This window comes from Rana temporaria, chromosome 5 (assembly GCF_905171775.1).
Source record: "Rana temporaria chromosome 5, aRanTem1.1, whole genome shotgun sequence".
Classification (NCBI taxonomy): Eukaryota; Metazoa; Chordata; class Amphibia; order Anura; family Ranidae; genus Rana; species Rana temporaria.
The window spans coordinates 116148345-116172592 of NC_053493.1; the positions used below are offsets into that span (position 1 = coordinate 116148345).

General features: G+C 42.7%; 1 protein-coding gene across 1 annotated transcript in view; it reads left to right on the plus strand.

The window, feature by feature from the left end:
- The window catches only part of PIK3R4 (phosphoinositide-3-kinase regulatory subunit 4), a 95853-nt gene that overhangs the window by 54236 nt on the left and 17369 nt on the right, over positions 1–24248 (plus strand). The window contains exons 12-17 of the mRNA XM_040353047.1: positions 2708–2918; positions 4757–4922; positions 14156–14320; positions 17671–17882; positions 18873–19019; positions 21639–21739. Coding sequence (XP_040208981.1) covers positions 2708–2918; positions 4757–4922; positions 14156–14320; positions 17671–17882; positions 18873–19019; positions 21639–21739 — 1002 coding nt within the window. The remainder of the gene's footprint in view (positions 1–2707; positions 2919–4756; positions 4923–14155; positions 14321–17670; positions 17883–18872; positions 19020–21638; positions 21740–24248) is intronic.

Here is a 24248-nt window from a genome sequence, read left to right on the forward strand (position 1 = left end):
ATTAAAACACCCACCCCCCCCCCCCCCCACCAACTGATTTGGACCAGTGCACAAAGTAAGGTCCATAAAGATATGGATTAGTGAATTTGGGGTGGAGGAACTTGACTGGCCTGCACAGAGTCCTGACCTCAACCTGACAGAACACCTTTGGGATGAATTAGGCCACGTACAGACGACCGGATCTATCCGCTGAGATTGATTCGCGGATCAGTTCCAGCGGACAAATCCGGTCGTCTGTACGGCCTAGCGGATATTTATCCGCGGAGATCCGTCCGGCCGATCGATTTCAAGCGGATAGAAATTTCTTAGCATGCTAAGAAATCTATCCGCTTGAATCGTTTCCAGCGGATTGATCCGGTCGTCTGTACAGACTCACCGGATCAATCCGTCCGCTCCCATCCCTCGCATGCGTCGTAATGATTTGACGCATGCGTGGAAGTAGTTACCCTTCAGCGTCGCGCACGTCGCTGCGTCATCGTCGCGGCACGACACGTCACCGCGGATGTTTTCCGCGCGTATTTTGATCCGATGGTGTGTACAAGCCATCGGATCAAAATCCGGAGGAGGAATATCCGCTGGAAACGGTCCGGCGGACCGTTTCCAGCGGATATCCCCTCGTCTGTACGAGGCCTTAGAGTGGCGACTCTAAGCCAGGCCTTCTCGTCTACATCAGTGATTGACCTCACAAATGCGCTTCTGAAAGAAAGGTCAAACATTCCCATAGATCAACTTATAAACTTTGTGGACAGCCTTCCTAGAATAGTTGAAGCTGGTATAGCTGCAAAGGGTGGGCCAACTCAATACTGAACCCCATAGACTAAGACTGGGATGCCATTAAAGTTCATGTGCGTTTTTAAAGGCAGGTGTCCCAATACTTTTGGTAATATAGTGTACATTTAGGGCCAGATTCTCGTAGAATAGCGTATCTTTGTTCCGGCGTAGTGTATCCTATTTACGCTAAGCCTTCGCAACTTAGATGGGCAAGTGCAGTATTCTCAAAGCACTTGCTCCGTAAGTTGCGGCGGCGTAGCGTAAATAGGCCGGCGTAAGCCCACCTAATTCAAATGTGGAACAGGGGGGCGTGTTTTATGTAAATAACTTGTGAAGCATGCGCCGTCCGTGGAATATCCCAGTGTGCATTGCTCCAAAGTACGCAGCAAGGACGTATTGGTTTGGACGTGAACGTAAATTACGTCCAGCCCCATTCACGGACGACTTACGCAAACAACGTAAAAATTTTAAAATTCGACGCGGGAACGACGTCCATACTTAACATTGGTACGCCACCATATAGCAGGGGTAACTTTACGCCGGAAAAAGCCTAACGTAAACGCCGTATCTGTACTACGTCGGCCCGGGCGTACGTTCGTGAATTTGCGTATCTAGCTGATTTACATATTTCTAGGTGTAAATCCGCGTACACGCCCCTAGCGGCCAGCGTAAATATGCAGTTAAGATCCGATGGCGTAAGAGACTTACGCCGGTCGGATCTAATAGAAATCTATGCGTTACTGATTCTATGAATCAGGCGCATAGATACGACCGATCAGAGTCAGAGATACGACGGCGTATCTGGAGATACGTCGTCGTATCTCCTTTGAGAATCTGGGCCATACTGTTTTTATGAGAAAGGCAAGGATATTGGGATAGTAATTACTATGTGGGTTATTACGCCTACCTTCAGGTGATGGACACAGGCACACCCAAGACAGGAAGTCCCCTCCCCTATATAACCCCTCCCATACCAGGAGTACCTCAGTTTTTTTGCCAGTGTCTAAGGTGGTGGTAATGGTGAAGTTGTTGCTCTACAAGAAGCATTGCTAAAAAAGCCTTCGGGCCAAGCAAGCTACTTACCGGATCCTTCAAAAATGCCTGCATGGCCAAAGTGGTTGGTACCTGGGCCTCGGTTAAGAAGATCGTGGTTTTGCCTGTAATGCCTCTCCTAGGAGGGCTGGATCCTGGATCCCAGTACTTTGGTTAGACCCAATACCAAAAGTTTCTGCCAGAGTGCGATACAGGTCCAGTGATCCTGCCCATGGACCCCGGTCCCTGAACGTCTTATGACTTGCCCGCCGTGATGGGTGAAGGTTGGGTTATCTGTTCCTGACAGAGCCCTGCGGCGTGGAAAGGTAAGTGAAGGACCCTGGCGAACTTGATTCTGCAGGGAGCCTTCTATTAGGCTAATGTTATGATGCCTCTGGAATGTGTGCCTGTACAGCAATATATCCTATGATTTGATGTGGTATTCATCTGCTGTAGTGCTTGTCTGTTCCACTGGAGGGGGCTAACTACCTCGTAAGGGCTACTCAGTAACTGGTACCACACTTACCCTTTACAGTGAGTCTGGTATAGTGGACATGTTTTCAAACGCATAATATCTTGTTTAGCACTCCCACAAAAAAAAAGGTGTTAGATCTCACTTTTTTTGCCTTCTGTGGCCTTATACAACAGCCAATTTTGGACAACAGTCCGCATAGATTTTTTTAAATCTGGTGCTCTAATTAGAGTTAAAGGACTGTTTTACCTGCATTAATAAAGATAGCAGCTCTGTTGCAGTGTTGAAGCCACAAATGGGGATTCATCCAGAGTTATAGAATTTCCTTCCTTTTCCTTCCTTAATTAGTTGGCATTCCACATTAGAAATGTTCAAAATAATATCTTTCTAGCAACTAACCAAATATGTCCCAATTTCTACATTCTTCAACAGTCAGCAGAAGGAACGGGAATCCAGTCAAGGCGTCCCACCTTGCAGATCTACACAAGCACATCTCAACCGTCGGCTTTCCAGATCCGAATGACCACTTGTAAAATTGAAGTTCAACAGCTGGTCCAGCAGAAGCGGGAGCAGTGCAATGCTGAGAGATTAGCCAAGTGCATGATGGAGAGTGCTGAGTGGGAGAGTAAACCACCACCAACAGGTATGTAGAGAACACACCAGGTATACCGTGGTATGGTGGATCTATATTAATCTATCTAAGCCAAAAAAAAAATTTCGTTTTGGATAAAGAATTAGGGCTCTTTCACACGGAGCGGATCCGTATTGATCCGCTCTGTTAGCCCGTTTGGCTCAGCGGGGATTCCTCCGTTAATCCCCGCTGAGCTGGCGGCTGACAGGGCGGTACCCGCACACAGTGCAGAGACCGCCCTGTCTCTCCTCCGCTCTCCCCTATGGGGAATCGGATGACTACGGACTGTCTGTCCGTATTCATCCGATCCGATCCGTCAGACGAAAGAAAAATAGGGTTTTCTTCCATCTGAATAACCGGATCCTGACGGAGGCGGGTGATACGGACGTTGGCGGATGCTCCATCCGCTAACGCCCGTGATCCCATAGGGAACCATTGTAAGTCCGTAAACGGACTTATGAAAAGCGGACCGTTCGTCCGCTGGTGTGAAAGGGCCCTTAGGAGTTAGACCTGTCAGGTTCTTTTTGTTGATCAATATATTTCCATCACTCACAAGAATTTAAAGTGTTACTAAACCCACAACAGTAAAATCAGTATGTATATGCAGTAAAGTATACTTAAGGGGTTAATCATCCACATTGTGTAAAAAGGCTGTTTGATCCTGTCTTCTCTGATCCTCCCCTTCTTCCACTGTCCCCAAACAGTCTCCTGATAAGACAGAGCCTTTGGAGTCACGCTGCACATGCTCAGTTTGGTGTTTATTGCTAGAGAGTTGTTTTTTGTTTTTTTCTTGGGAGGGTGCATGTGATCAGCAGAGGGCTAATCAGCACTGTCTAGACAAGTGGGTCTGGCAGACTCATATGACAGTCAGAGTAGAATGACAACTCCTCCTACAAGCTTTAACCAAACGCTGATAGAAGTCACAAAACTGCTATATACTGCTGATGAGAAAGGGTATTTCGCAGTTAATATTTACAAAAAAATGATATTTCTGTGTGTGTGCGCTGTGGGAGAGCAGATATAGTGACATATAGTGGTAACACTAAAAAACAGACAGCTGTAATAACTATTGGCTGTCTATTGGGGACGTGTAACGGCCAGAGGACTACACAGTAGCCTATACTGTGAAGGCACCAGACCCTAAGAAGGGGTGAAAAAGTTGGTGAGTGCGGGGTGTATAAGAGCACGGATTGCAGTGATCACGGCATACAACAAGAGCACAAAGCACTTTTAGAATCACTCAGCACTTGGCAATTGGATTTGTTTACTTCCAATAAGGACATTATATTGCACTGGAAAAAAAAAATATATTGCTTATCAGCACATCTTTTAAAGGGTTAACATAGGTACCCTAATGGTACAGGAATTTTATGTTTTGCACATTTTCTTTACCTAGCAGTGTTTACATAGGCTTTGCACAGCACTGTGATATATATTTTATGTATTTTTTTATTTATTTTCATAGCTGCATTTATGATATATACTGTGGAATCGTTCTAGTAATTTACACTTGGCACTTTGGATCGTTTAGCACTTTGTGTATATTTTTCACACTGCACCTTCACTAGGAGCCTCTTTTATGGAGCATTTGGCTCCGTAGGACCAGCGCCAACTCTACTTTCTTTTTCTTCTCAACATCTCATCACATACCTTGATATTATTGCAGAGGGCAAACATTTCAAAGACCATATCATAGCTTGATGTTTCATAGCTATGCAAGAACCCTTCATCAGGCCCACAAAATTATTTTAGCAATGTTACTGAATCATATTTTAGTTATTTAATTAACAGGAATGTTTACTAGTGTTTGGGTACTGAGAAATAGATATATGTGCTTGTTTTCCTCTCAGGGTGGCATCCTAAAGGCTTGTTGGTGGCACACTTACATGAACACAAGGGCCCAGTAAACAGAATTCGAGTCTCTGATGAACATTCCATTTTTGCCACTTGCTCAAATGATGGAACAGTAAAAATCTGGAACAGTCAAAAGATGGAGGGAAAAACCACAACCACAAGGTATAATCAGCTGACTCCTCTATTAGGACCTCACGAGGAATGTTTCCTTCTCATAGCATGTATGAACAAAATGTGAATGCTTATATTTATCTGCTGAAACTGGCCAGATCAAGCAGTACTTATCTCATAAACTATGGGCCAGATTCACCAAAGAGATACGACGGCGTTTCTCCTGATACGCCGTCGTATCTCTGTTTCTATCTATGCGACTGATTCATAGAATCAGTTACGCATAGATATCCCTAAGATCCGACAGGTGTAATTGTTTTACACTGTCGGATCTTAGGATGCAATACCGCGGCCGCCGCTGGGTGGAGTTTGCGTCGTAAACCAGCGTCGGATATGCAAATTAGCAGTTACGGCGGATCCCCGACGGATTTTCGCGTTCGCTACGTCGCTGATACTCTAGTTTCCCGTCGCAAAGTTAGTCGTCGTTTGACCTGCCCTAACTTTAGTCAGCAATCGTATTGCTGTCTAAAGTATGGCCGTCGTTCCCGCGTCGAAATTTAAAATTTAACGTCGTTTGCGTAACACGTCCGGGAATACGGAAGTACGCTACGCGCGTCGCCGTTCGAAAAAATGACGTCACGGCGCGCAAAGCACGGCGGTAGTTAGGAAACGGAGCATTCGCAGTAGGTCCGGCGCGGGAGCGCGCCTAATTTAAATGGCACACGCCCATTTGAATTGGCCCGCCTTGCGCCGGAGGCCGCCGGCGTAGTTTTCATCGCAAGTGCTTTGTGAATCAGGCACTTCCGATGAAAACTTGCGGCGGTGTAACGTATCTACGATACGTTACGCCGCCGCAGTTCTATGTGAATCTGGCCCTATATTTCTGTAATGCTCTCTAAATTCTGCACTTTGAATGGATGTACAGGACAGATTGCTGCAAATAAACAGGTGCAACTTATGTTGAAGGATTTGTTTCATCTCTGTGTATCATCTGAGGCTTTCTTTTCTCTTTATCATCTAAAGCCAGTCACTTCACTGGGTATATGTGAGGGTTTACAATCACTTTGAGCAAAAGTTCACATTAGTGCTGCTGCATGATGCATTTTTCATTGCGTTTTTGTAGTGCAACCTTTCGTAGTTTTGATGTGTGTGTGTTTTTTTTTTTTTGGTTAGAGAAGGAGACTAGATTTTATATAGCCCCCTTACCCGGCTGAGTACAAGTACCGAAACTTTTTTTTTCAAATACTCGCTAATACCGATTACCAATACTTTTTATTAATGTAACGTGCATGTATGTGTGTGTGTATATATATATATATATATATATATATATATATATATATATATACAGGGAGTGCAGAATTATTAGGCAAGTTGTATTTTTGAGGATTAATTTTATTATTGAACAACAACCATGTTCTCAATGAACCCAAAAAACTCATTAATATCAAAGCTGAATATTTTTGGAAGTAGTTTTTAGTTTGTTTTTAGTTTTAGCTATTTTAGGGGGATATCTGCGTGTGCAGGTGACTATTACTATGCATAATTATTAGGCAACTTAACAAAAAAAAAATATATACCCATTTCAATTATTTATTTTTACCAGTGAAACCAATATAACATCTCAACATTCATAAATATACATTTCTGACATTCAAAAACAAAACAAAAACAAATCAGTGACCAATATAGCCACCTTTCTTTGCAATGACACTCAAAAGCCTGCCATCCATGGATTCTGTCAGTGTTTTGATCTGTTCACCATCAACATTGCGTGCAGCAGCAACCACAGCCTCCCAGACACTGTTCAGAGAGGTGTACTGTTTTCCCTCCTTGTAAATCTCACATTTGATGATGGACCACAGGTTCTCAATGGGGTTCAGATCAGGTGAACAAGGAGCCCATGTCATTAGTTTTTCTTCTTTTATACCCTTTCTTGCCAGCCATGCTGTGGAGTACTTGGACGCGTGTGATGGAGCATTGTCCTGCATGAAAATCATGTTTTTCTTGAAGGATGCAGACTTCTTCCTGTACCACTGCTTGAAGAAGGTGTCTTCCAGAAACTGGCAGTAGGACTGGGAGTTGAGCTTGACTCCATCCTCAACCCGAAAAGGCCCCACAAGCTCATCTTTGATGATACCAGCCCAAACCAGTACTCCACCTCCACCTTGCTGGCGTCTGAGTCGGACTGGAGCTCTCTGCCCTTTACCAATCCAGCCACGGGCCCATCCATCTGGCCCATCAAGACTCACTCTCATTTCATCAGTCCATAAAACCTTAGAAAAATCAGTCTTGAGATATTTCTAGGCCCAGTCTTGACGTTACAGCTTGTGTGTCTTGTTCAGTGGTGGTCGTCTTTCAGCCTTTCTTACCTTGGCCATGTCTCTGAGTATTGCACACCTTGTGCTTTTGGGCACTCCAGTGATGTTGCAGCTCTGAAATATGGACAAACTGGTGGCAAGTGGCATCTTGGCAGCTGCACGCTTGACTTTTCTCAGTTCATGGGCAGTTATTTTGCGCCTTGGTTTTTCCACACGCTTCTTGCGACCCTGTTGACTATTTTGAATGAAACGCTTGATTGTTCGATGATCACGCTTCAGAAGCTTTGCAATTTTAAGAGTGCTGCATCCATCTGCAAAATATCTCACTATTTTTGACTTTTCTGAGCCTGTCAAGTCCTTCTTTTGACCCATTTTGCCAAAGGAAAGGAAGTTGACTAATAATTATGCACACCTGATATAGGGTGTTGATGTCATTAGACCACACCCCTTCTCATTACAGAGATGCACATCACCTAATATGCTTAATTGGTAGTAGGCTTTCGAGCCTATACAGCTTGGAGTAAGACAACATGCATAAAGAGGATGATGTGGTCAAAATACTCATTTGCCTAATAATTCTGCACTCCCTGTATATATAATGTATTTCTTTTTTTTTTTTAACAAATGATTTCTTTTTGGGGGGGGGGGGGGGAGTTGGGCGGATGGTGTCCAGTGTTTTTTTTTATTTTATTTACATTTTTTTTACAATTTAACATTTCAATATTTATTACAATTCTCTCTCTTTTTTTTTCTTTTCTTTTTATCAGCCCTGTTGGGGCGGGGGGTTGGTGAGATATTCCCCATCTCCCCTTTGAGACAGGGAAAGGGACAGACTCCCTAGCGCCCAAGTACTCGTGCAAATGCTCGGTATCAGCACTGATACTGGTACCGGTATCGATGCAATCCTAATTTTATACACAAAACTCTGTCAAAGACTAAAAGTGTGTGTACATGAGTTTTGCACTCATTTTTGTGCATTTCCATTAAAGTCTATAGGGCTAAAAATTCATTGCATTGCATCAAAAGAAGCGCCTTCAGCTTTTCAGAAAACACACTGCATTGATGTGAACAGGCACCATAGAAAATAATTAGATTTCCATTGTCATTCAGTGCAGCACGACAGCAAATGCAGGAGAAAAAGCACATGCCTAAAATACTCACATTTTCTTTGGTTGCTTTGTAGCGCTATGGTTATGGGTATTTGCATAAAGGGTATCCAAGTTCAAAGTGTAAATTTATGTATTAACGCGGAGTTCCACCCAGAATTGGAACTTCTGCTGATCTGCTCTAATACAGGTATTTGTTCCCAATCTAGGCAAAAGATTGCCACAATATCCACAGCGATCTACGCCATGTTCGGCCCCTCCTCTGCCCCCCCCCGTTGTCTTCTGGGAGACACACATGTCCCAGAAGACAGCAGGGACCACTTAGAACGTTCAGCGCGACTCTGCATGCACAGTAGGGAACCAGGCTATGAAGCCGCAAGGTTTCACTTCCAGATTCCCTAACTGAAGATGCCAGCGCCTCCACCCAGGATGCTGAGGGACAGGCCGGCTTCGGGGGTTCCCTGAACAGGTAAGTGTCCTTATTTCAAAAGTCAGCAGATACAGTATTTGTAGCTGCTGACTTAAAAAAAAAAAAAAAAAAATTCAGGTGGAACTCCGCTATAATTTTCCCATTGTATTTCCAATATTTCTAGCCTACTCATATTACTCTGAATGATCTTGAAGTTTGTAAATGTACTTTTGAAGACATTTACTTCCTTGAATTCTGTGACACCTATGCCCTGTAAATAGGAAATGCTGTGCCACAGAATTCAGAGCCTGCCTGAACTACAGAGGTGCTGAGAGGAGGAGTTTCAGGAGATGGTGTCAGTACGGGAAACTACTACTTACAGGCAGCAAGGTACCATGGGGTATGTAGTCCTTAGAAATAGAAAGTAAACAGGGGAAGATGTAAGGCATGAAGGGAATCCAGGAAAGAAAGAGATGACCAGCAGACAGGCAGAACTCACAACATGAGCAAAGATTTTTCAAGTAAACTTATTCTGGATTGTCAAAAATACCAAATTTTTGTATTAACATTGCAATGCTGATGTTATAAAATGAAAGTGCATGCCATAGAATTCTTTTAAATTGGTACTAAAGGCAAAAAATCTAATTACATGCTGTGTATATGATGCGGTCTGCCATTGGCATTAACATAGCAGTGTTTTTTCCAGGGCTGTGGAGTCGGTAGATAAATGTTCCGACTCCGACTCCTCAGTTTTATGTACCTCCGACTCCGACTCCTCTGTATTAATATGCGAATGTATTTTATACATTCCTTGAGGGAAAGAAACGCAACCTACCACCAGTGTCATCTTAAGAGCATTATAGGCCCCCGGGCAATACAGTGCACTGGGGCCCTGTCTACACAATTACGCACGAGAATTACTGACAAAAATCATAACATTTACTGGCAGAACCACATTTTTTACTGCCACTGCAAAAAAAGGTACCTAAAATTACAGTTTTCAGTGCCCAACAATGCAAATGTCAGTATTTAAACTATAAACATATAGCTAGTGCTATTAGAAATGTGCTTAAGTTAAACAAAAGTAAAAAAAAAAAATGTCTTCATTGACATGAAGGTCAGGTTACTATAACCCAGCCAGCACAGAGTTTCCTCTTACATCAGAGTCTGCAGGATTCCCCCTTACAGTGAAAGGGAACTCTTATGTAAAGGGGAACGCTGCAGATCATGATCTAAGGGGGGAACTCCGATGTGGAGGGGGGCTATGGTGACCAGAGACAACCTTTTATCAGAGTCCACTGCTTTCTCTTTCCCACTTACATCAGGGTCCGCAGACTGAGTTCCCCCTTGCATTGTAAGGGGGAATCCTGCAGACTCTGATGTGGGGGGTGGGGTACTCTGGTGACCAGAGACCACCTTTCTTAGATTAAATACACTAAGGTAAGGGGGGTCACTAATATAGGAGGGGGAACCTTTATATCAGTGCCCCCTTACATTTTTGCATTCACTCCCCCCTTACATCAGCAACCCCCCGCACTCGTGGAGGACCGGATCTTCTCTGTGATTTCCGCGAACTGGGCATGGGCAGTTCTAACTCGTCACTCTCCATAATTTTTTACTGGGGTTGCTGGGCAGCCGATGGGGCCCCCCAGGCAAGCGGGGCCCCCGGGCAACTGCCCAGCGTGCCCAATGGAAAAGATGGCCCTGCCTACCACAGGACTACTGGCTGCGAAGCCAACAGTCTACTGTATTGCACAGTTTAAGCAAAAGACAAACACAATGAAAACAATCAAGTGGCTGGATAGTAGCAGCAGGCATAAACATCAGGAACAGGATCTTTACCAGTTCAAAAATACAAACCACATTATTTGGTTGTTTTAGAACAAAAACAAAGCTTATCTATAATGAACCAAAAACAAAATCTGTAAAACCTAGAAATGGTTTATATTAATCTTGAAATGTAGTTATAGGCTTAGCAAATGCAAATCAATTCAATGTAGAGTTCTAAGGAAGAGAATTACCTCTGCCAGATCCTCTTTCATAGAGGCTCTTAAGTCAGACTTTATTATTTTTAGGGCTGAAAATAATCTTTCGACACTGACTTGGGTGGGTGGCATTGCAGTAACTATTCTGGCCACATCACTAACGATCTCTGGATAAACAAGGATGGCTTCTTCAACAGTAAGTTTTGATGAGCGATCATACTTTTCAACTTCTTTTAGTGCTTTATAAAACTCCTGTTGGAATTTTTTTTTTAATTCCAATCTAAATTTAGTAGGAGTCGGAGTCGGAGTCGGTGCATTGTTTGCCGACTCCGACTCCAGGTACCCAAAATTTCCTCCGACTCCTCGACTCTGACTCCACAGCCCTGGTTTTTTCCTCCTGTAACGCAGTTTGTTTACCTGTTGATCCTGCTGTTATTTTTCAGCTTCCTTTAACAGACCAAGCTATCCAGCAAAAGTGGAAGCTAGAGGGTTGAGATAAAACATTAATCATAACACTAACAATGGTGCTTACAATGATCCGATTTTATTAAGTTGGTTTAAAACCTGTATCCCAAAAGGAAAAAAACTGTTGCTGTAACTGTTTAAAATGTGTTAGCAGGAGTTTGGCTTTGATTTGTTAGTTACTTATGTAAAGTCCATCTAAATCTACTAGTAGATCCATAGGTGGCCATACACGCTTGAATTTTTTTTTCTGATCGATCTTTCCCAATAGGAATAATCGATCTATAGTTGACAACCCACTTAGTCGATATGCCACACAGAAGGAAGTGGATTCCCTGTGGATGCAATCAATTATAAGTTATCAGTTGCATCTACCGTATTTATTGGCGTATAATACGCACTCCCCCCCTGAAAAATAGGGGGCAAATCACGGGTGCGTGTTTTACGCCGATAGTGTACCTCAGAGGGGAAAGAGGGGGACGAGCGCCGCTGGAATTCACCAAGTCGCAGTTCCACCTCCGGCATTGGACCAGTGTTCTGTCTATCACAGGAGCTGGTCCACTGCCGACGGTGGAGGCAGGACTGTGTGCGTGACTGCAGACTGAGAGCTGAGTGAGAGCCAAGTAAACAGGAGATGACGGCTCAGTGATTTCCTGCACTGTTCAAGCTGCATTTATGAGAGATGGTGAGGCTGCGGATGAGCATTGAGGCTAAAAATGGGCATTAATCAAGCTACATTGATGGGAGATGGACTGCAGATAGGCATTTATCAGCCTGCATTGAGGCTGCAGATGGGCATTGATCAGGCTGCATTGAGGCTGCAGATGGGCATTGATCAGGCTGCATTGATGGGAGATGGGCTGCAGATGGGCATTGATCAGGCTGCATTGAGGCTGCAGATGGGTACTAATCAGGCTGCATTGAGGGGCACTGACCTTTATTTTAATTCAAAGTTGTTTAAAAAAAAAAATCCTAAAACGTCCCTCTTAAAATGAAGGTACGTGTTACAGTTTTGTTCAAAATTATTCAACCCCCCAATGCTGTAAAGGGTTTTAGGGAATTTAGTGTACATTTGTAATTGTATTCAGAATGAAATCCTACAAGGACTTCTTAAAGAACCATATGCAACTAAAATGACATCAATTGGTTTTGTAATACAGTAGTAAATGTTTATTTTGTGAATTCTTCATTTACACAATTATTCAACCCCTTAAAGACTACCACTCTGAAAAACAGAGGTTCATTGAAGTGTTTTCAATCAGGTATTGAAAACACCTGTGGATGTCAGGGAGCAGCAATAAAGCCTAATAAGCACCAATTGGGCAGCTTTAAAATGACTGTGATACTCAGCTCCTTCTAGACATTTACTGGTGTGGTTACAAACATGGTGAAGTCAAGAGAATGGTCCAGGAAGACAAGAGAAGAGGTGATTACTCTTCACAGGAAGGGCAATGGCTATAAGAAGATTGCAAAGATGTTAAACATACCAAGAGACACCATAGGAAGCATCATTCGCAAATTCAAGGCAAAGGGCACTGTTGAAACGCTACCTGGTCGTGGCAGAAAGAAGATGCTGACTTTGACTGCTGTGCGCTACCTGAAGCGTAGAGTGGAGAAAAGCCCCCTTGTGACTGCTGAGGAACTGAGAAAAGATTTGTCAGATGTGGGTACTGAAGTTTCTGCTCAGACAATACGGCGCACACTGCGCAATGAAGGCCTCCATGCCAGAACTCCCAGGCGCACCCCCTTGCTGTCTCCAAAGAATAAGAAGAGTCGACTGCAGTATGCCAAAAGTCATGTGGACAAACCACAGAAGTTTTGGGATTGTGTTCTGTGGACTGATGAAACAAAATTAGAAGTGTTTGGGCCCATGGATCAACGCTATGTTTGGAGGAGGAAGAACAAGGCCTATGATGAAAAGAACACCTTGCCTACTGTGAAGCAGTTGCAGTGCGCAAGCCTAAGAATGTGACTGAACTGGAGGCTTTTGCCCATGACGAATGGGCGAAGATACCCGTAGATCGCTGCAAGACACTTGTGTCAAGCTATGCTTCACGTTTAAAAGCTGTTATAACTGTAAAAGGATGTTGTACTAAGTACTAAGATTGAATGTCACTTGGGGGTTGAATAAAACTGATAATGATGTGAGCACAGAAAAGACATTTGTGGTTATTTCATTATAAATGTTATGTTATATTTGTCTGACCTACACGTGCCTCTTTGATTTAATTGTAAGCAGGATGACAGGATGATCAAAATCAATGTCAAACTGGCCAAAACAATCAATTTCAGTGGGGGTTGAATAATTTTGAATACAACTGTATACGGTATTTGCTATAATCTGATTGTTTGAAGTACAGTCATATTCATGAACAAAGCATCTCAGTGCTGCCAATTGGCAGATCGACTCAGTTTGATCAAGTCCAATCACAATTGAGTCCAAATTGATCGGAAAGGAAGTTATGGCTATTTGATTGTGGAATTTGTCGCTTTGATCAAATCTCACATCGGTCAGTTAAAAAAATGGAGGTTTGAATGACAGTTCTGCTGTCCAAGGGTGGCTTAGTTGCTCCTCCATAGATAGAGGAGCCACCCTAAGACCGAAAGTGTGTATCTAGGTGTATCACCAGGTGACAATAAAAAGCAAAAAAATAAATATAAAGCAGCAACCACATCAAAAAATTTGTAAGCTGCGATATATTAAATTCTTTATTTTTGAGTTTAATATTGCTTTATTATTTCCCGTCTCTGTCACAACTCTCAGCTCTGGGATAAAAATAAAAATACAATAAGTAATTGGATTTCCACTTTAACCTCTAGCATTCATTGTGCATCTATATATTAGTAAATGCTGCAGTAAAATGGTTTAAACAAAGCAAATAGCAATCTTGCATGCTTTATAGTTGTATTATGTTTGCATCCAGCAATTGTATTCTTTTGTGTTGCTCATGCCTGCTGACCTGGCTGCTATGAATATTGAAATTCCTATTTTCTGACTTAGGTCAATATTGACTTATTCTCGCATCGGTGGGCATGTCAAGACACTGACATTTTGCCAGGGATCACATTACTTAGCTGTGGCATCTGATAATGGCAATATTCAGCTTCTTGGGATTGAAACCACAAAACCACCCAAGTCTCCAAAAATTCATCCCCTGCAAAGCAGGTAAGAATGTTTTAGAATTGATTATCATTTTAAATTACAAAATGTACAAATGATGTCATCCTCCTATATGTTACAAATGATTTACACTCCTAAAGAAGGAAATTTGGTAAATACAGCATACTAAGAAGTAACCTGCTTAGCACATCCTCCAGCTATTACATTTAAATTGGATGTAAACCTTATTCATGAAATTTGACCTAGGTGCATATATCCGTAGTGTTTTCTTGTCTCTGTCCAAAGCCCCATGTCCCGTGTCTTTATGCTGCTCTGTTCCTCTGTTATCAGCATGGCAGAGCACAATTATTACTGCAAGTGACTTTAGCAGCTATATAGTAAAAAAAAAATCAGACAGGATGGATCGATTTGGGTACAGTCTGCCCATTGATGGATCGAATCTCGTCCCTGCTGAACCAGCTGAGATTCTGTGAATCTATGGCTGGCTTAAGGCAAAATCCAAAACTACAGTCACCAGAACAAGAGGTAGGGGGAAATCTTCCATGGAGGAGTTGACAGCTACTCTTCAGAAAACGGAAGAACAATTCTATGATAAGTGGAGGCCCTGGAGATATTTTACATGCACTGATGCGTACCTTCAGGAGGTGGCCCGCTCCAATGCCCAACTAACTTGACTTACTAACAGATCGGGGAAATGAGCCAGGTTTTTGTTAACTTTTAAGGGAGTATGACCCTGCCCCCCCCTTTCCCCCCCCCCCTCTCTCACCTTCTCTTCCTTCTTTCTTCCTCTTTTTTCTTGTCTACTACTTTTCTGCATCTCAGTCGTTGTTTCGACTGTTCTAAAAATTATAAGTGATCATAGGATTTGTGGTCTTCCAGAGTATATATATCACACCATTTCATTAGAATCACTTCCTCAACTGATGTAGCTTTTTTTGTTTGCTTTGATTGGCATATGCTTCTATGTGCCCCTTGGTCCCTTGGTTTCATTGCTTATTAATGTTATCGTACAGGCAAAGTGATTATTTGAATGGTCAATTATTTCCTTAATCCTGCTGGTTTTTGGTTACTGGTGTATGCGAATTGAATATACCTCTGCTCATAAGACTGATATGACTTGTTAAATCTGTAAAACTTTGCTATGATTACAATAAAGGAATAAAAAAAAAAAAAAAGACCTTTTAGGTGGGTGGATGATGTCACCATTTTCCACCTCGGCCAATCAGACAAAGCCTTGTATTCAAGGCTTCTTCTTAATCAGAGAAGCACTTGGCTTTACTCTCTTTAAATCACTGCTTTCTGTATGTAGCTAATGTTACTACAGTTTATTACAGCACACAGAAAATCTGCATTGTTCTGTAATGGAAATGGAAAGTAAAATTAAACCTGGAATGTTACTTTAACCCCTTCCTTTCCGGGCCATAATAATATGACGCCGGCAGGAACCCTCCCTCCCTCCGGGTGGATGTCATATTACCTCCTTTCTTCCTGGCCATCTAGGCGGCCGCGATGTCCGCCGGGCACCCGCAATTGCCCGCGATCACGGCAGGAGTGTGGATCTGTGTGTGTAAACATACAGATCCACCTCCTGTCAGAAGTGAGGAGACCGATATGTGTTCCCAGTACAGAGGAACACAGATCGGTCTCCTCCCCTTGTGAGTCCCCTCCCCTTACAGTTAGAATCACTCAATAGGGAACATATTAACCCCTTCAGCACCCCCTAGTGTTAACCCCTTCCCTGCCAGTCACATTTACACAGTAATCGGTGCAGTTTTATAGCACTAATCGCTGTATAAATTTGAATGGTCCCAAAAACGTGCCAAAAGTGTTAGATATGTCCGACGCAATGTCACAGTCACAATAAAAATCGCAGATCGCCGCCATTACTAGTAAAAAATAAATAAATAATTTTGATATTTATTAAATCAAAAAATAAAAAATATTGGCCCGGATTCAGAAAGCCTGGCGTTACGCTACGCCGCCGTAACCTAGTGAGGCAGGTTCTGTATTCAGAAAGAACCTGCGCCCTAAGTTACGGCGGCGTAGGGTATAAGGGCCGGCGTAAGCCCGCCTAATTCAAAATAGGTAGATGTGGGCGTGTTTTATGGTAATTTAGTGTGACCCCACGTAAATGAAGTTTTTTACGAACGGCGCATGCGCCGCCCGTGGACGTATCCCAGTGCGCATGCTCCAAATTACGCCGCAAAGCCTCATTGGTTTTAACGTGAACGTAACTTACGCAAAGCCCTATTCGCGAACGACTTACGCAAACGACGCTAAATTCGTCCATACTTAACATTGGCTACGCCTCATATAGCAGGGGTAACTTTACACCGGAAAAAGCCTTACGTAAACGACATAAAAAAATGCGGCGGACGTACGTTTCTGAATCGGCGTATCTACCTAATTTACATATTCTACGCGTAAATCTCCGGAAGCGCCACCTGGCGGCCAGCGTAAATATGCAACTAAGATACGACGGCGTAAGAGACTTACGTCAGTCGTATCTTAGCCAAATTTCGGCGTATCTTGCTTTTTGAATACAGAAAGAAGATACACCGGCACATGCTAGAATTTATGCGGCGTATCAATAGATACGCCAACGTAAATTGTTTCTGAATCCGGGCCATTGTGTTTTTTTCAAAATTGTTGCTCTTTTGTTTATGGCGCAAAAAATAAAAACCGCAGAGATGATCAAATACCACCAAACGAAAGCTCTATTTGTGGGGGACGTAATATTTGCCTCAGATTCAACCTTAACTGCTCTCTTATGTCAACAGACCTAGGTTTTATTTATTCGATGCCAAATAGTAGAACTGTTTGTTTCCTATAGCATCCAGACAAGTTCTTTCATATTTATGCATTTAAGAAAATAAAAAATAAAAAACGGAATATCTTTAATAGGCAGGAAGAGCAGGTGCCTTCAGGCACACTAAAGCTGGCCCTACAGATGGACCTGCAGGCTGAATGAAAACGATATATGAGATTCCTCCATCCACGCTGTACAGTGCAGATAGATGAATCTGCTGTGCTGGCTATTGTACTTTTAGCCTGGCTCCTTTGGTTTTTCATTCAAGGTTTGTGGGGCAGGAAGGTGGCAACAGGGTAACCTATAAATCAAATTTTAAAGTAATTTAACTCTTTTTTTTTTTTTTTTAAATAAACAATCTTATGCTGGTATATTAGCTTTCGTAATTTAGCCTTATGTATGAAAATAAAGCTAAAAACTAAAAGTTGTTACTTTACTCATGACAGCAACATTTCAGCTTTCATATTTTCACAACAGGTTTTCTTCTCAGGGCTACAGTTTATCTTATGTTACATTTCTTTTCTGTGGCCGGTTGTTTGGTATTTCATTTGGTTTAAAAAAAAAAATATTTTCTTTCATTGTCTAGGTCATTGGATCTACAAGAAGATGGTTGTGTGGTGGATATGCATCAGTTCAATTCAGGCTCACAGTCTGTGCTTGCCTATGCCACAGTTAATGGGTCATTGGTAGGCTGGGACCTGAGATCTAACACTAATGCCTGGACTTTAAAACATGACCTGCGCTTAGGACTCATAACTTCTTTTGCTGTAGACATTCATCAGTGCTGGCTGTGTATTGGTAAAACAACTTTTATTTGTTTCTTTTTCAAAAACGTTTAAAGCCTAAATCCAATCAATATACATTTTGGAAAGCTGAGGGAAGGGTTAAAATTTCTTTAGGTTTTCCCTTCAGTCTGTGACCATGTAAAAAGATGATATTCCCTTCTTGTCCTTGTGACACCAGGACATGAAATGGGGCAAGCGGCTGCCATTGAGAAAAGAAGGCGAATGGAGAAGGAATGAACACAAGTCTTACTCATTTTACTTTTTGCTTAAAGTGGAGCTCCACCCAAAAGGGAAAGCTCCTCCGCTTGTTTGCTACCTCTCCTTCCCTCCACTGACACATTTGGCACTTTTTTTTTGGGGGGGGGGGGGGGGGGTATCTGGTTTTGACGGGTACTACTTCCACTTCCAGGTAAGATCGTAGAGGCAATCGTCGAGTATGTCCGGTTCCTCCTTCTTCCCCTCGCTGCCTTCTGGGACACACACAGGTCCCACAAAGATTTCAGAAAGCACAGCGCGACTCACACATGCGCAGTAGTAAACCAGCTGTTTAGCTTGAAGGCTTCACTGCTGGTTTCTCTTAGACCCCTTTCACACCGAGGGCGTATTTCAGGTGCTATAGCGTTAAAAATAGCACCTGCAATCCGCCCTCAAACAGCTGCTCCATTGTCTCTAGTGTGAAAGCCCTTTCACACTGGAGCGCTAGCAGGACGGTAAAAAAATTCCTGCTAGCCACATCTTTGGAGCGGTGAAGGAGCGGTGTGTTTACCGCTCCTCCACCACTGCTGCCCATTGAAATCAATGGAACAGCGCGTCTTTACCGCCTGAAGCAGCGCATTTTGGGCGATTTTAACCCTTTCTCGGACGCTAGCGAGGGTTAAAAGTGCCCCGCTGGCGGCCCAAATGTATCTGTAATCTGTATTCTTGTGAGGTACACTATGAATGTTTGTGCCTACAGTAAATGTTTCTAATTTCATGGCTGCAAAATGTTGTTTTCTCATGTAAGGCACTAGCAGTGGAACCATGGCATGCTGGGATATGAGGTTCCAGTTACCAATCTCCAGCCATACTCATCCAGCACGGGCAAGGATTCGGCGACTACTGATGCATCCTTTGAGCATGCACACAATGTATCAGTCTTGGGTGATAGCAGGTATGTGCTGTTTGTCATTAGAATTATATAGCAGTTCACCATTAATAATTTTCTGTGTTCCTGTTTGATATTAGTATTAGATTAGTATTTTTACCCTGCATGGTTACACTGCTCTTTATATCAGCGCTCCCCAACTTTTTTGGCAACAGGGACCGGTTTCGTTGAAGAACAATTTTCCTCAGACTACGTTGACCTGCGTTGCATTAAAATTAGGGTTGTCCCGATACCACTTTTTTAAGACCGAGTACAAGTACCGATACTTTTTTTTCAAGTACTCGCCGATACCGATACTTTTTTCAATGTCATGTGACAGTGATGCATTGATGGCTGGCACTGACAGACATGCTCTCATCCTTTTCAATAACTGCAGAATGTAGTTTAAATGACAATAAATGATGTGAAAATGGCACTTTGCATTGAATTAAAAGGATTAGGTGGATGCTGGTTGATCATTCAAGCCCTTAAACATGTTGTCTCAGTTTACAAGTCCTTTGATAAATGATACCAGCCAGTCTGCACTTGTTAGCATTACAGTGGTTACAGTAAAGATTGTTTTACTACAGGAACAAGGCGATTGCCTGATCCGATACCTGGGAGAGAGAAGCAGCGTGTAATGCCTGTACTGTGTCCCTGTGTCATGCTCTGCTCAAACGACGGCCATCCAGTGTACAAAAGCCACGCTTCCTCCTCGTCCTCATCTGTGATAGGGGAACTCAGTTTTTCAGCAGTGAGTTAGTGTTCAGTGTTCCGCCTATCACGAACATCCTCTCATCCTCATCCATGGGATGAGGATGAGAGGATGTCCCTGATAGGCAGAACACTGACTCACTTGCTGGGAGTGTTCCCCTATCAACGATGAGGACGAGGAGGAGGCGCGGCTTTTGTACACTGGATGGCCGCCGTCTGAGCAGAGCATGACACAGGGACACAGCACAGGCATTACACGCTGCTTCTCTCCCGTCCCAGGTATCGGATCAGGCCTCGGAGCATTTGTGCGAGTACAAGTACTTGCGCAAATGCTCTGTATCGGTACCGATACTAGTATTGGTATCGGGACAACCCTAATTAAAATGCAACATTTATGCATTTTATCGTAACGCTGGTTAAGGCAGCATTGTAGTGTGAACAGGACGCGTAAAAATGTATTACCGTAGATTTTTTTTTTAACTGAGATTTTAATGTAAAAGATGAACAAAAATGGGAACTGTTAAAATATGTTTTCATAGAGGCAACACAATGAAACCTGTCTCTGGCTTACTTAAATTGAATCCAGCCTTGGTTATTGTGAAGAAGCCAGTTAATGGGAAAATAAAGTAATTTCCCTGGAAAATTTTCCAACACAAGACTATGAAAAAAAAAAGTCTAGCCATGAAGGCGTTAAGGATTATATAATTGCCTGTCTTTCATTTTAAGAAAACCAGTAAACCTCTGTGGATTTTTCAAGGTCATGTTTGAAAATCAACTGTCTAAATAGTTCTTGTGAATTTCAAATAAATGCTCTGGCATTCATGCTTTTTGATTTAAATTTCCTGAATGTAGTTTGGCATTTATACAATCAGAAGGTCAAGCATAACATTGTACTGGAGTTAAGGGAACATATGTTGTCCTCTTGCACTCTGCTAGGAATTAAATGTCTAATCGCATTTACTGTACTGTATAATCGCACAGTTCTATTACTGACATTGACAAGTTCACTAAAGTTTAACATGGAAGTCAAAAACATGTTTTTTTTCTCCATAGAAGACATTGCCATTATTTTATGTGTAGAAGCTTTTACTTTATTAGTTTGCAGCTAGAGTCACAGCTATAACCTATGCCCTCTGCTGAGTTCTGGGCTCTAGCTGACTTAGCGGAGGACATGTCTGACCGTTTCAGAGAACCCACTGCTTCTACTCAGAGAGTAGCGATGCTCTCCGCAGCTGATTGCCATGGGAGAAGGGCTTGTACTGTGAATGGGGAAAGAGACCTTTAGCAACATACAACAGTAAAACAGTAAGGGCTCATTTACACTTCAGCTTCAATGCACATTAAAGGGCCTACCGCTTCAACTTGCTTTTATGATGTGTTTCTGATGCTTGTGGGTGCTTCGATGAAGCTTTGGTGAAACTTTAGTGATGCTTCAGTGATGCTTATTTGAGGCTTGGCAGATGTCCTGTGTGAATATCTCATACATGCAATTTCTCCAAAATACAACCAGCTTGTCAGATTTTTCTTCCGATTTATTGCTAGCGGCACTAGCAATAATCACTGTGTGTTCTCCCAGCCTCCCCCCAACAACCCCTTTGTCATCCCCCGCCCCCCGATGGCATAACAAAATAGCTTCGCAGGAGGGATTCCCCTATTAACAATAATTGTGTTTATGGGGAAGTTGAGCCATTTGTCTACGACAGCCATTAATTGAATTGGCATACTGGCATGTGTTCTGACATTTTAAAGAATATCATTGGTTTATTGACTATACATTTAGAGTATTAGCACAAGTATTAAAAAAGAACATTTCCTAATGCATAATAATTTTGGAAATAATTGAGGGTAATGTTTGTGATCTGCATGTAGACTTTAGTACAGCGATGGGAAAAAACAGTCTAGTAATGACATTTTTTTGATATCGTAATCTAGCTGTTCAAGGCAACAATGAAGTCTCTATGTGGGACATGGAGACTGGGGACAGACGGTTCACTCTGTGGGCTAGCAATGCTCCCCCACTCTCAGAATTGCAGGTATGTATTGTGTCCTGTATGCTTGATAATTACATATTTGCACTGATTATACATGTGGTGTGACCTACATTTTAATATATCCATGTGCTTGCTATGTACACTGTATGTGTGTGTATATGTATCAATGGTTAGGGATGCGGCGGCCAGCTTCCCATCCCACTCCTTAGCAACCAGCAGTGTGTTTAAAGAGGGAAAAAAACGCAAATGCATGAAAACTGCATGCAAAAACGCATAAAAAACACAAGGGTTTAAAAACGACCATTTAGGCTGCATTCACATTAATGCTCAAAAAAGAATATGAACTTCTTTGGGGCAGATTACAGGCATTGTTCTGCTTTTTACAATGGTGACCTATACAAAAATCACAGGAAAAAAAAAATGCTGTAAAATCGCGCAACTTTAAAGCGCTCAGGTGTGACTGCAGCCTTAAAGGCTCAGGAATCCTTTACAGGTGTTTTGCGTTAATTAACTGATTAGAGTGTGACACCATGAGCCTGCAATATCAAACATCTTCACACTATTCTAATTTTCTGAGATACAGAATCTTGGGTTTTCACTAAGAGTGCTTTCACACTCGCAGCACCCAGGCGGCGTTTTACGACCGTATTTTGGGCGCTTTTAACCCACCGCTAGCAGCCGGAAAAGGGTTAAAAGAGCCCACAAAGCGCCACTGCAGTTCACCGCTCCTAAAGCGCTGCAATGAAGCTGCGGCAGGACTTTTCTTGACGCCCTGCCAGTGCCCCAGTGTGAAAGCACTCAGGCTGGGTTTGCAACTGAGGCTTTTTTCAAGTACTTTACAGGGTGTGTGTGTGTGTGTGTAAATATAAGTGAAAAGAAGGGACACAATCTCCAATGCAAAAAGCTTTACTAAAGTTTCTTCATCCAATACATGTGAAAATAGCAGCTACTGTACAGTTTAATGAGCTTGATGAAGAGCATAGAATGCTCGAAACTTTACAGTAACTGCTATTTTCACATGTATTGGATGAAGAAACTTTAGTAAGACTTTTTGCATTGGAGATTGTGTCCCTTCCTTTCTTCTTTGTCATCACCACATTTACATAAAGTAATACTATTATTAAAGTGGTGGTCCGCCCACCGCTTCAAAAATTAAAGGCCAGCAGCTGCTCACTTTAATAAATGGATACTTACTTGTCCTGGCGTCCAGTGATGTCGGCATCGGCTGTCGGGTGCTGCCGCCGCCATTGCGGATAAGGGAACCCGGCAGTGTAGCCCATTAGCTTCATGCCAGGAACCCTACTGCGCATGCGGCTCCACTTCTCATTTTTATTGGCCCAAGGGCAGGGAAAGAGGAGGGAGCCCAGAAGTGACATCAAGGGCCCAAGGTGCAGGCTCCTGGAAGTGGGGACAGGATACCTGTGAAAGACAGGTATCCTCTCCCCCAAAAGGTGCCAAATGTTGCATCACAGGGAGGGAGGAAGCAGATGAGCGGAAGTTACACTTTTGGGTTGAACTCCGCTTTAACCAGCGCACAACGATATACGTCAACAGAATGGCACGGCTGGGCACAAGGGCGTACATGTACGTCTCCTTTAAGAACCCAGCCGTGGGTTGCGAGCGTGGCGTGCTCTCAACATGGTTCGAAGCTCCGTGCCCACGGGACCCGCGGACCTGATCGTCGCCGGTGTCCTGCAATCGGGTCACAGGAGCTGAAGAACGAGGAGAGGTGAGTGTAAACACACCTTCCCCATTCTTCTCTGTGGCAGTGTCACTGATCGTCTGTTTCCTGTTATTGGGAACGACGATCGGTGATGTCACTCCTACAGCCACGTCCCCCTACAGTAAGAAACACACATGAGGTCACACCTAACCCCTACAGTGCCCCCTAGTGGTTAACCCCTTCACTGCCATTGTCATTTTCACAGTATCAGTGCATTTTTATAGCACTTTTCGCTATGAAAATGACAATGCTCCCAAAAATGTGTCGAAAGTGTCCGATGTGTCCACCATAATGTCGCAGTCACGAAAAAATCGCCGCCATTACTAGTAAAAACAAACCAATCAATAAACGCTTATTGCAATTTTTTTTTTTTTACCAAAAATATGTAGACGAATACGTATCAGCCTAAACTGAGGAAAAAAAATGTTTTTTTATATATTTTTTGGGGGATATTTATTACAGCAAAACGTAAAAAAATATTGTTTTTTTTTTAAATTGTCGCTCTATTTTTGTTTATAGCGCAAAATACCACCATATAGGTGATCAAATACCACCAAAAGAAAGCTCTATTTGTGGGGAAAAAAAGGACGCCAATTTTGTTTGGGAGCCACGTCGCATGCCCGCGCAATTGTCAGTTAAAGCGACGCAGTGCTGAATCACAATTACAATTTTTTTTATTTATAATACTCTTTTTTTAAGGGGGGGGGGGGGGGTGGACCGTGTCAGTGTGTTTTTTATTTTATTTTTTTATTTTCTACAATAATTTTTTTATTCTTTTTGTTTTTTTATTCTTTATTTTTTTTATTTATTTTTTCAGCTCTGTTGGGG